At 46.8% G+C, this 13,813-nt stretch overlaps 1 protein-coding gene across 1 annotated transcript in view; it reads right to left on the reverse strand.

The window, feature by feature from the left end:
* The window catches only part of LOC147725161 (CD5 antigen-like), a 334,692-nt gene that overhangs the window by 62,959 nt on the left and 257,920 nt on the right, over positions 1-13,813 (reverse strand). Inside the window, exon 4 of the mRNA XM_086967128.1 lies at positions 11,906-12,226. Coding sequence (XP_086823254.1) covers positions 11,906-12,226 — 321 coding nt within the window. The remainder of the gene's footprint in view (positions 1-11,905; positions 12,227-13,813) is intronic.

Below are 13,813 nucleotides of genomic sequence, written 5' to 3' on the forward strand. Positions count from 1 at the left end.
TTCTTCCATAAAACAAACTGGTGTGGTCTGAATTATTGGGATTCGGGCGGTGCGATCATGTGGGGGGTGCCTCTGCTGAGATCAGCACTTGTGTCGAAACCAAACAAAGACTTTAACTCACCATCCAAAAGAAGGGTTGAAATCGCAAAAACTGGTGAAACGGTGCAGGAATGCGATACCAAAGGATCCTCCAACTCTGATTGTGGTGAAAAGTGACAAACTAGAAATAACTTTATTGAAAAGACTGTCTTCATGGTTGGAACTGCTTGTAGGATGCTTGACGAGATGCCAGACTAATGCGTGATTGCCAAAGTGAGACGTGGGTGACTTGGAAACGAGAAGGAAAGACACGGCACAAATCCGCCGATCCAAAAATGGCGGCACGCATAAAGGCGCTGCGCCGGATGGCTTGCAGCAACAACGTGCATTGAAACGTCTCCCATAGCACAGCGATGGAAAAGTGTCCAGACGTGACAAAAGGAAGGAGGGAGGCAATGGCGGTGAGGTTAAGATTGCGCGTGTGCAGAATGAGTACACGGTGAGGGGTTCGTGCTGTATTGAAATGTAAACACCCCAACAGCCATGTTGCAGCACCAACCACCACCGGCCTCCGAAACACCGAAAGAAAATGCCCCCACTCACCGGTAGACGTAGGAACTAAACACCCTAAGTTCACAAGTGGAAAGGTGACGTGAAAGGCCAGTAGAGAACTCCTCACCAAAACGACTCCCCAAGAGATCGGCCTCCCCACAGATTAAAAAAAAAACGTGACCACAGCTGACCTTGCTATCTTATGTCCGTTTTTTAAAGTGCACAAGAAAATGCTCCAGCAAAGCACCTCCTCTTGTTGAAGGGCACACAGGATACCACTGAGCTAACCAATAGGGAAAATACACTTTGACTGGAACTGCCTGGAAGGACAGGCAGTTCAATTACCTAGTTTGAGGATATGGTGTATCCACAGGAAGAACTGTCTTGAGATAACAGAATCCCACAAGCACTCTTCTACCAAGGTAGCATAGATTTTGAAAAGTGGAACAGACATCCAGATAGTAGTAGAGCACCTTGGTTGGCACATACATATAATAGCACACTTCTTCCTCAGACAGTGTGAAGACGTAGATATGTGGCAGGTGAACACACTAGATTAGGCTTACCCTCACTGAAGTCACAGCACAGGATGCAGATGTTGTTGAATGGCAGGCTTACCCTCACTAAAGGTGCAGCACAAAGGCGTAGTGATGATGGGGAGTAGACGCCCAAAGCTGAAAGGGCAGCTCCTAAAGTAGCACTTCCCCAGATGCACAGGAACAACTGGCAGACTGGTGTGGGTGACCGATGGTAGGTCACTGGTGGGGTCAAGGATGCCAGCTGAGGTAGATGCTTAGCTTGAGTTACTGTAGAGTCTGTTTTTGGAATTGCATGAAATTTGAAGAGGTGACAGACGCAGGTCAACAAAAACTTGTAGTGATTGAGTCAGGTGCAAGTGATCATTTTCATGTAGTTTTATTCAAGATTAGAACAAGACCCAATCAAGACCCCACCAGGAGCAGCCAGCATGCTGCTCAGCCCAGTTACCTGTGACTATTTGATTCCCAACATTCCATCGCATGTCATCACTGTAAGATTCTCCAGGCAGGGCATGAATAGCATTGACCTCAGGAAATAGGAGCATTATGTGGGCATTACGTGGGTGCGCCCCCCCCTTTTTATGTATGTTACAGAATGCAGGACACTTAGAAAAAGGAATTTGCCTCCCAGCACCTCCCTGCACAAAAACAATTCCGAGAGGCGTTTTCATCTTTCGATATGCGCTGCAGAATGCAAAAAATATTTCTCTTCATTCTGCCTGCTCTTGCGAGGTTTAAAGTGTTGACGCTGCCCGGGGTCGACATCACTAAGTAAAAATCTATGACTGCTGCGTGGGAAAAACCACTGCAAAGCCCATGGAAAGCCTCCTTGACACAGAGTATGGTGGAAATAACACATGTATCTGCCATTATATCAAGCTTATGGGGGAACAAACTGTGTAGAAGGTATGGGTGCATCCATCGGAATACCGGCGCTACATCGGGAGCACTTCTAGCTGCATAAAAACAAGTTCTGTGGCGTGAAAACAGCTTGTAAAGAGGAGCGATGGGGAGCCTGATCGGCGCTCTTAAGATGGCGGCAGCGGGACCTCAGGAGTGGCGGAACATACACAGCATGACGTGGGATAAACCGTGAGTTTGCCTGTTCATCCACGCATTGCCCTCGGAGCGGAGTGTCGGTGCTGTAGCTGGGGCGCTTTGATATTGACAATAAAGCGCTCGGCGGGGAGATAACGGACAGTGAGTGGCGGAGACGTGGGGGATGCTCGGTGAGTTTAGCCTCTAAAACATGCATAGCCCTTCGAATCTGACTGTTGGCGCTGTGGCTGGGGCACTGTCCTATTCGCAACATAGCGCTTGGCAGAAAGTAAGCAGTTTGTGTGGAGCGGTGGTAAAGAGGCTGTACGGAGCTCCTAACATAGCGGCTTTGAGGGCTGGGCAATGGCGGCGCCAATAAATACTGCAATTACGGACTGGCTGAACGATCGGAAGCTTGCGAGAGACTAAGTAGCCGATGCTGCCACTGAGGATTGGGACACTGGCAACTTTCTATGTCCTGCTTGGTGAAGATAACCACGGTACTTGCCAGGAAGCATCTGCCTACTCCACATCCGTCACTGACTGGTGCGTTTCTAGCGAAGTACAAGACGGCTACTGTATGCGGCGTAGCACAAGTAACTGCGGCTTTTACTGTCCCTTATACGGTTGCAGGGGCTCTGTGGGGCACTATAACGGTGTTTGCTGACTCTGTACACAGCACCTGTAGATCCAGAAGGGAGCAGGTCAGGAATCGGCGCAATTGACTACGCCTGTCCCCAAAATGACCGCCACATTGGTCTAGAGCATAGGTCTTCAATCTATGGGGCGCGACCCCCAGGGGGGGGGCGTGGGGTCATTGGCAGGGGGTCGCGCATTAACCTGCCTCACTGCTGCCTCGAATCCAAAACTTTTTCGTGTTCTTTTGGATTCTAAATATTACACCCCAGGAGCCTCTCTGATTGGAGGACAGGGCAAAATAAGCCAATCATAATGTGGCTACGTCATCAATGCCTGTCATCCAATCAGAGAGACTGCAGCATGCACACCAGGAAATACCCGCAAACTTTGTCAATAAAGATGGTCCAGCACTTTCGTAATGCAGGCTATATTTTCACGGAGTTCTGTGCCGTCCCTGCTGCCTTTCAGTGGATCCAGTTGTATTTCTTGGAGGGTGCTGCTTTCACCTTGAGTTCTTTTTTTCAACTCATCTTCGTGGCTCACTGCTGCCTCCGCTTTAGAATCTCCTTCCCGGCTGTTTTCCAAGGCAACCCGAAGCTTCCAGGAATAATTCGGTAAGCCCCGCCTCATCCCCCATGCCCTGGGTTTTCAGCTGCAGACATACACTGAAACTATCTAGCATGCACGCAAAGACACACACACAGATTGTTATCTGTTTCCTTGATTGAGGTGGGTGGGGGAGGAAAAAGGCTCAGGTTAATTTTTATGACGTTGGAATGGTGTTTATTTTTGGTGTACTTTCTGTTTTTGTAGCTGCAGTTACATATTAATTTTTGTGACATTTAAATGTTTATTTCCCGCGTTCTTTACGCTTTTATTCTTGTAGCAGCAGATTAATATGATGCTTCTGGCCAACTACAGTTGCCACACCTTTAAAAAAGCAATGGTTATTTGTTCATGTGTAAAGAATCCATGATTGCACCTTACTTGATGTAGTGATTTTTGTAGTACTGGGAGAGTTCATCCGAGGACATCATTTTTTGTCAAAAAGTTCTAAATAGTAAATATTCACAAAATCGCAATATATGAGTCTGGAGGCCACAATAGCGTCTCATGTCTGTGTATTACATGTAGCAGTGTTTTTTAAATCGGAAAAATAATGTATATTGAATTCAATAGGAGGTGCAATGAAATATTGGTGCAAATGTTGCAGTGACAAGAGAGAATTCCAAAGGAACTGGAAAAGGAAGCAGTCCTTGAAATTAACTCCAAAATTTGGAATTAATCTTGTGATCACACTCTTAAAACATGGCATGATGCAAATTGCTGAAACCTGCAGCCAATGGCTGATCTATAATATCCTTGCATATCTTCATAAATGTAAACAAGAGATCACAAATTCATGTCCCTGATGTCAAGGCTATGTAGACTGGATCCACATTCCATGTACGTTCCCAGCTCTAATCTATTAGCAGCAGGTTCTTATATATACAGGACCAACTGTCTAGGTTTTGATCTAACACCTGATGCAGTCTCAATATTCATAGGCTGTTCCGCCCACTTATAGATTCCACCTAAAGGAGGGCATTGGTTGTGGTTTATAACTGCGCTAATCACTAGATTGGTGAATATGGGCTCATGGAAACCTAAATAGCCTTCTGAATTTAAGCTGTGGTTAGAAACAGAACATTAAGTCCTGAAAATAAATGTATTTTAAAGATATTGGTGCTAAACACATTAGAAAAATGATGACATTTGTAATTACAAAATTATGCTTTTTCATGTTTTTTGCAAGGAAACAAGATTCCAAAACATGGAGTAATTTAAATTGTGCAGTTCAAATGTATTAAGAAAGATTCTATAAATGACAAGCAATGGAAGTAATATTTGTGGTAATACAGCGAAACATAAGAATATGCTGGAAAATGTAGTCAACCATGTAGATACAACTAGTTTCAATGCATAAGTATCTTCTCGTGAGTAAAATCAAAGCATTACTCAGCAAACGTGGCCAAGCACTAACTCTCGAAATGTCCATTTAGTTCATTCTTAGCTTTTTCATACCTCTTCTACTATTCTGATCCTTCCCCCAAATAAGCCTTTCTAAACCCCTTCCCTCTGACTCTTCCCCCTCCGTCTCCCTTTCACTCACCCAAGCCTCCTACTACTGATATGAGCTCCAAAACATCTCTCCCCCATCCTTCTCAATCCAAATAACATAATACCATATCCACCACTCCAAATGACTTTCCTTTTTCACTATACTAATTCACCACTAATTCTTTATGGGTTCTGGAGAAGCGTGCTACTTGCTGAAAAAGCGCTTCAACACTTCTTCAGGGGTAATTAGCGCTATATAAATGCAATTACTATACCTTTGACATGCTGCAGCAGTGAATACTTTGTGGGTCTTCAGTTCTTATAGAACACATCCCGCCATTTTGTTTGCGATGAGATTTGGTGTTCTAAACTAAGCACGTGTGACTCAACGCTGAATGGTTCCTCCGTATATATGCTGTTGTCATTGTGGTATTGAATACCAATGTGTGCCAAAACTGTTCTCTTGTGTGCATCGCTTAGGCCCTTTTTACAGCTGCGCAGCAAGTAGTGCCAGCTGCACCGTTTAGGCCTTTACAGCTGCACAGAAAGTAGTGCCAGCTGCACCATTTAGGCCTTTACAGCTGCACAGAAAGTAGTGCCAGCTGCACCGTTTAGGCCTTTACAGCTGCACAGAAAGTAGTGCCAGCTGCACCGTTTAGGCCTCCTACAGCTGCGCAGCAAGTAGTGCCAGCTGCACCGTTTAGGCCTTTACAGCTGCACAGAAAGTAGTGCCAGCTGCACCATTTAGGCCTTTACAGCTGCACAGAAAGTAGTGCCAGCTGCACCGTTTAGGCCTTTACAGCTGCACAGAAAGTAGTGCCAGCTGCACCGTTTAGGCCTTTACAGCTGCGCAGCAAGTAGTGCCAGCTGCATCGCTTAGGCCCTTTTTACAGCTGCGCAGCAAGTAGTGCCAGCTGCACCGTTTAGGCCTTTACAGCTGCGCAGCAAGTAGTGCCAGCTGCACCGTTTAGGCCTTTACAGCTGCGCAGCAAGGAGTGCCAGCTGCACCGTTTAGGCCTTTACAGCTGCGCAGCAAGTAGTGCCAGCTGCACCGTTTAGGCCTTTTACAGCTGCGCAGCAAGTAGTGCCAGCTGCACCGTTTAGGCCTTTACAGCTGCGCAGCAAGTAGTGCCAGCTGCACCGTTTAGGCCTTCTTACAGCTGCACAGAAAGTAGTGCCAGCTGCACCGTTTAGGCCTTTTACAGCTGCGCAGCAAGTAGTGCCAGCTGCACTGTTTAGGACTTTACAGCTGCGCAGCAAGTAGTGGCAGCTGCACCGTTTAGGCCTCCTACAGCTGCGCAGAAAGTAGTGCCAGCTGCATCGCTTAGGCCCTTTTTACAGCTGCGCAGCAAGTAGTGCCAGCTGCACCGTTTAGGCCTCCTACAGCTGCGCAGCAAGTAGTGCCAGCTGCACCGTTTAGGCCTTTACAGCTGCGCAGCAAGTAGTGCCAGCTGCACCGTTTAGGCCTTTACAGCTGCACAGAAAGTAGTGCCAGCTGCACCATTTAGGCCTTTACAGCTGCACAGAAAGTAGTGCCAGCTGCACCGTTTAGGCCTTTTTACAGCAGCGCAGCAAGTAGTGCCAGCTGCACCGTTTAGGCCTTTACAGCTGCGCAGCAAGTAGTGCCAGCTGCACCATTTAGGCCTTTACAGCTGCACAGAAAGTAGTGCCAGCTGCACCGTTTAGGCCTTTTACAGCTGCGCAGCAAGTAGTGCCAGCTGCACCGTTTAGGCCTTTACAGCTGCACAGAAAGTAGTGCCAGCTGCACCGTTTAGGCCTTTACAGCTGCACAGAAAGTAGTGCCAGCTGCACCATTTAGGCCTTTACAGCTGCACAGAAAGTAGTGCCAGCTGCACCGTTTAGGCCTTTTACAGCTGCGCAGCAAGTAGTGCCAGCTGCACCGTTTAGGCCTTTACAGCTGCACAGAAAGTAGTGCCAGCTGCACCGTTTAGGCCTTTTCACAGCTGCGCAGCAAGTAGTGCCAGCTGCACCGTTTAGGCCTTTACAGCTGCGCAGAAAGTAGTGCCAGCTGCACCGTTTAGGCCTTTACAGCTGCACAGAAAGTAGTGCCAGCTGCACCTTTTAGGCCTTTACAGCTGCACAGAAAGTAGTGCGAGCTGCACCGTTTAGGCCTTTACAGCTGCACAGAAAGTAGTGCCAGCTGCACCGTTTAGGCCTTTACAGCTGCACAGAAAGTAGTGCCAGCTGCACCGTTTAGGCCTTTACAGCTGCACAGAAAGTAGTGCCAGCTGCACCGTTTAGGCCTTTACAGCTGCACAGAAAGTAGTGCCAGCTGCACCGTTTAGGCCTTTACAGCTGCACAGAAAGTAGTGCCAGCTGCACCTTTTAGGCCTTTACAGCTGCGCAGAAAGTAGTGCCAGCTGCACCGTTTAGGCCTTTACAGCTGCACAGAAAGTAGTGCCAGCTGCACCTTTTAGGCCTTTACAGCTGCGCAGAAAGTAGTGCCAGCTGCACCATTTGGGCCTTTACAGCTGCACAGAAAGTAGTGCCAGCTGCACCTTTTAGGCCTTTACAGCTGCGCAGAAAGTAGTGCCAGCTGCACCGTTTAGGCCTTTCACAGCTGCGCATCAAGTAGTGCCAGCTGCACCTTTTAGGCCTTTAACAGATGTGCAGTGAGTAGTGCAAGCTGCACCTTTCAAGTAACGCTTTCCGTGGGGACGGTTCTGATTGAGTTGGACTCTCGCTGCATTGGCAGCACCATTGACACTATGGATTCAGGGCATTTGAGTCCCCCTCTGAGATGGCCAGTTGACCAGGGAGACTGCAAGGTTTGTAGGGTGCCAGGCCCTTGTACGTATATTTGGTGCTAGGAAATGCTTTTCTGAGTACCTCTACAGGTGGTCTTAAGATGACGAGGTTGTTATACATATTTAGACTTTGGTAGTCAGATTCTGCTCCATTCTATGCTCTTTGCCCCTAATATTAGTGATTCTCAGGAGCTTAGGGTCCAATAGTAGTATGTTGAGATCTTGGGCGTTCTATGCGGTTGGTGCCGAAAGTGGTTCTGTTAACAGGCTGGTGTTAAGTACAGTGTTCACCAATGGTCACTGGGTGTTCATTTATATTCTGTTCTAGTCCGACTATATTTGCTTTGTAATGGTTCTGAAAGTGGTCAAGTTGGACCCATCATATGTAAAAAATTCCCTTGTAAATTTGATCTAGTGCCAGGTGGAACCTTGTATTCCTAGTTGAGGGCCCAACAAATACCCACCTCACTTCCCGGACGGCACATTAGTTCTGATATCTTCACCTTAAGGTCTGGATTATGTGCCCCCTTTTTGTCCTTTTATTTCTCCTCTCCACCCCTTTCCCACTAACACCCTTCTCTTATCCCCCCCACCATCCTCTGCCTCATTTTCCCAACATGGCCACCACTCGAGTTAAGGCTGGAACTAATTGCTACAAAATCATTTATCCTCCCAGCCTGACGAAAGCTGCAATAAAATGATTGAAGCATAACACTATTGAACGTTTCCTAGTTTCCCTTTTTGTTGATCAATTTTACAATGGTAGCTTTGGGAGGCTCAAAAACGATTTTATTTTCTTCACTCACGACACCCCCCCTTGGTCCAACAGCTTATACAATTCCCTTAACGTCACCTCCTCCTCCTATATCCCTCATGGAAAACAACAAAAACATTTCCCCCTCTGTGCGTTTCAACGGTTACCTCACTATCTCACTCTATAACAACGGTACTGTCATGATCCAAGGCAAAGACACCTGTCTCTCGCTCTTTGACCACCTCTTCCCCCTCCCTACTTCCCTCTTCTGTGACTGGATTTTCCCCTGACTCTCTTTCTAGTTCCACCCATTACTCCCTTTCTCCTCCCCTGAGACCCCTACAATCCAGTTGGTTGCACTCTCGAGAAGCACAGGTCGGCCCTCTTCCCTCCCTATCCCCTGTGACCTCCTCTCCTTTTCCTCCCCCTTCACAGTATGCCCCCTCCCGCATCACTTCAGTCCTACCGCTAGCTAATACCCTCCTCGTCCAATCTGCACCATCCCGGTACTCCAATCTCTTCTCCTCCCCCATTTCCCTTCCAGTCAACCCCCTTTTTAGTCCACCTCTCCTTCAATCTTCTCCCCCAGTGAACTTTCCCTTCGCTCCCCTTATCCCTTCTTCCATCCTCCTTTCCACCCCCTCCTTCCCTCGTTATTCACCCAAATTTCTCCACAATCCCACTGCATCTCTCTTCTCCCTCCCACTCCTCCAGCAATGCTGTGCCACTCCCTTTCCCCCCTTGGTAACTGTTAGACCTGGCACCTTGGCGTGAGTCTCCCTTCCACTTTTTGCTGATGAGCCTCAGATGTTTTTTGCTGGTGTTCGATGCTCAGGGCACTGCGCCACGGCCAACCCATGCCGCAGTGCAAGCGCTTCCTATATAAAGTGTATCCGTAATTGATTTCCATGATTGGCCTATTTGGTTTACTGTCAGTCCCCAGTAACGTGCACCAGGAGTGCCGGGGCTTGTAGATATAAAAACCGCTAGTGGGCCTGCAGCGCTGGATGCGCCACCCACCGAAGATGCCTCGTAAAAGATGTCTCGGGTCCACCATTGCAGACCCTGCGTACAGTCTGGTACTGTCACGCTGGCTGTGCAAGTGCACCCACTTGCCAGTCCTTAAACCTTCCCTTAACTTCATATTAGTCACCCCTATGGTAGGCCCACGGGCCGGATGCCTTGTAAGCGTAAGGTAGGACAAGCCTGATGTGTGTGGCATGTCCTAATAGTGAATTACCGCCCTTTTTCGTTCTTCACTATTGAAGGACTGCCTGTTCTCTTAGGCCAAGGTGAGCGGCTGGAACTATTACACGCTATAGTCCCGGCCGGCTCAGGGAACACGGTGGCATGTTGAGTTTGGTATGCCTGAACTCAGAATAATAAAATACTTCCTTTAGCAAGGTTTATTTTAATATCCTGTGTTTGCAACTGCTACTTTTGGAAAGTTAGCATTTGCTCGCCTGACTATTTCAGCCCGCCTCTGCCAGGATGTGTACCTGCTGTCTGGGTTTGTGTGAGTGACAGGGCTGAGAGATTCCAGGGGACAGTCGGGGTGACCAGCTGGTGAATAGAGTGCTTACACCAGGATGGGTGGGCGGAGTAGTCCTTGACTCTGAATAGGGTTGCGCTCCACCACCATAATGCTGGCTCCACCTCCTGTGGTGCATCTGATGTCCCAGCCCTGCACCCTGAAAGAAGACGGCAGCGTCCTGTAAACAGAGTACTCCAAAACCGGGTTAAACCAGGCTCAGGCCCCCTGGCCTGCCAAGACAAAAGAAACGAGTATAAAGGTAGGAACCCTGCTCCCCACATCAATTCCATTGCAAAGTCCGCATGATAACAACTGCGCCTTCTTTGGGGAATCCATCGCTTCTTCCCGGAGCAAGACCATAAAACCCTGGTCCAATCGCTGGTCCTCTCCAGACTGGACTACTGCAATTCTCTTCTTACTGGCATCCCCAAATCCCACTTGTTCCCCCTTAAATCTATTCTCCATTCAGCAGCTCGTTTCATTTACGGGGCCAAAAGAAGCAACCACATCACACCGATGTTATCCACCCTCCGCTGGCTTCCCATCGAGGCTAGAGCTATCTATAAGACTGCTTGTATCACCCACAAAGCCTTGCACACCCCCTCTTCTGGATACCTGGTGAATAAACTGAACCTCTATGGAGGCTCCAGACCAGCACGTAATGCAGAAAATCTTCTGCTTGAACCTCCCACTTTCAAGAAGGAAAGATCGATGGCCCAATCCATTTCAGGCAACGCGGTGAGAATATGGAACTCCCTTCCGCCTCAGCTCCGGACCACCGCCTCCTCCCAGGCCTTCAAAAGGGACCTCAAAGTTCTCCTCCACCAAAGACACTTCCAAAAGTAATTCACGTCCTCTTTGTTATTTGAAGGTAAACCTCCCACTACTGAAAATTCTACTCTCCATGACTATGGAAGTGCCTTCCCTGTGTGTTCTTGTGGTTGGAGAGTCTGCCATTTATTGCAGTATTATCCTTGTACCTGTGTTTGGTTCTCTTTTGTAACATGCACACGCCACTTTTCCCCTGTAACACACGGTTTGCTCCTCTCACTTTTTGTTTGCCTTTGATACTTGCACAAGTGCCACCATTGCCTCCGTAACGTTTGTTCTTGTGCCTGAGTGTCTAGCATATATTGCAGTATTACACCTCTAATTGTACTTTGCTTTCTTTTGTAACCTGCACACTTGTCACTTTTTACTCCTGTGCACTTTTTGCTATCTCATGTATTTTGTTTGCTCATAATTGTCACTTTACCTTATGTAACTTAACGTCTGCTTTTGTATTTTGTTCACATGTAATTTTCTCCTTATGTATCAGTTCTGTTCCTATTGTGAAGCGCTCTGACGCCTTCGGGTAAAGTCTGCGCCATATAAAAATGCATAAATAAATAATAAATAAATGATGTCTTCAGCATCATCTTTATATATCCTTTCTCATGATATAGGTTGAGTTATTGTAGCAAAAACATGCCTAGAGCCTGCTGTTGCTTTTTGATATAGAATAAAAAACAATCTAAGTTTGAAAAGAAAAAACGAATCTGTTCCAACTCTTGGTTGTGCCTTGAGATGGACCCGTCTTTACCTTATAACCCACACATACTGAAGGGGCAGAAGTGACAGGGTCTGATGCTAGATGCAAGTTATCTGCATATAGGGTTGTTGCACGAGTTCTCCTTCTACTTTCGTTGCCTTCAAAGACTTTGCAATCTCTGAAGGACATCGCTGGACTCTCCAGCTCCTAATAAATCCAATTCAATTTGAAAAATTACATTTTTGCATCAAGTAGGATGAATATTTTCTTGTTTCATTCATTTTTCTTCTGATTTTCGATAGTAATGTGTTGTTGTTATAACTTGTGCATCTTTTGATTAATCCAACTCTACTTATTTATTTAGTTTATGACTTTTGATGGAGTGGAAGTATTGCTGCTGGCTTCTCTTACCACTGCACTCCACACCACCATCCCACTTCCACATGCAGCTGTTGACTCCCCAGGCAGCGCGTGGACAATCGAAGAGTGACCGTTCTGCTCCAGTGCACCTGACGTCACTCATCCACGCGGGGAAGACGCCATTTAGATACACTTCACTTCTTGTTTCCGCATAGTATGCTGATCCACAGTTGAGTTGTCTGCAGACCACCTCAGCATCATTCAAGTCCCAGTCGTTATCGCAGACCGTCCCCCAGCGGTTCTCGTGTTTGATCTCTACCCTCCCACTGCAGGCGTCACCAGAATTCACCAACCGGACAGTATCAGCTCCCCCTGTGAGCAAAGGACCAGAAAGAACAGGTTAGATTGATTGCAAAGGAATCTAATGTGTGAGAACAATTGTCATCAAATCTATTGAATACCCTTGTGCCCCCATTGGTATCTCCCTGTGACTACTGTGGCATGTGTGCTACCAGATCACACTCAAAAGCTGGTGCTCATAATCAACTCTGAACTCTTTCAGGCTAGCCAGCTGATTTCAGGAAGAGTATATTAACATTTAAAATCCAGCTCAGAATGTGAAATTGAGTGTATCTGGTGGCCTCAAATAAAATCAGAAATGACAGATTTATGAGGGTTCAGGGGGTGGGTTGAGTGATGTTCGTGCAATGAGGTACAATAACCCTGCTGAAGTGAACAAAAACTGTTCTTTTAGTGACGCACTTTACACAAGCCTCGTGGGTGCATTCGTCTTAAACATCTTAAGCATATATGTTACATTTTACATCATAACAAACTGTTGAAGTTTCACAATTTGTGTTTAATGATTAAACTTCTAAAACATTTTTTTTTTTTAATTCTTTACAAAAACATTTTCAACGCATCAACAATCTTTCTTGGTCTTCTTTTGATTTCTTCATACAATTGTTTCTTATTTTTTTCATATTGTTGCCAGACATATAAGTCATGACATCCTTATACTTCACAATGCATTTCGGTTGTTAACCTTCATCAGGGGAATACTGTAAATAAACAAGCATTTACAATGCAATAGGTCTCGCAGCATTAAAGTTTGAGTTACTGGCATTGTAAATGACAATGCTTTGCATAATTTTTTTTTTTTTAATTTGTGTAGGAAGGTGGATATCTGACTATGGTTACCCCCAAACTTTTTGCCTGGTGTTTAGCTGGTTTTTGACTTAGTTGGCCTGGGATCCTGCTATTCAGGGCCCCAGGCTGATTGCTCTCTCCTTAAAATGGACTCCATGTACCTTAGGTGCATAACACAATTGGAATTGGTTCACCTTATAGGCCCCTGTAACAGTGTACCATAGGTACCCAGGGCATAGGTGTAGCCAAGGCCTACCAGGGGCTGCAGCATGTATTGTGCCACCCCTGGCCTGGCCTCCATATTTGACACAACTGGCTGATCACTCAGCTGGGGTAAGTTGGTGTAATCACCTCTTACTTAGGTACAGTATGCCTGTGCCTAACCCTAAACTGGACACATATGTTCCTATCAGCCACTCCTATGGAAGGCCTCATCAATCCTGGAGGCAGAGTGCTTGGAAATATGTGAGATGGTGCTCTAGCATGAGCTGAGCCTGTCTGCAGCTGTCGGGAACCACTCCCTAAGCTGTTCCGGGATATTGCCATACCATATACTCTTAAGTGCATTATAATCCTCGCGGTTAAATGCTATCTTTGGTTTGGCTTTATCAAAACATGTCGAGTAAGGTGTCATACGAATTGGAATACTATCCCCTCGCCAATTCTGGCGACGGGGATAGCATTCCACCCTTCTAGAGGGACACGACATGTGTGTAGCCTTAACCCCGGTTAAAGTTAAACAGAGCCTCAGCTTCACAAAATGGACGCTGCCACCACAGACACAAGTCTGGCCTCCTGCTGCTGACCGAA

The sequence above is a fragment of the Lissotriton vulgaris genome, chromosome 4_1, assembly GCF_964263255.1.
Source record: "Lissotriton vulgaris chromosome 4_1, aLisVul1.2, whole genome shotgun sequence".
NCBI classification, from domain to species: domain Eukaryota; kingdom Metazoa; phylum Chordata; class Amphibia; order Caudata; family Salamandridae; genus Lissotriton; species Lissotriton vulgaris.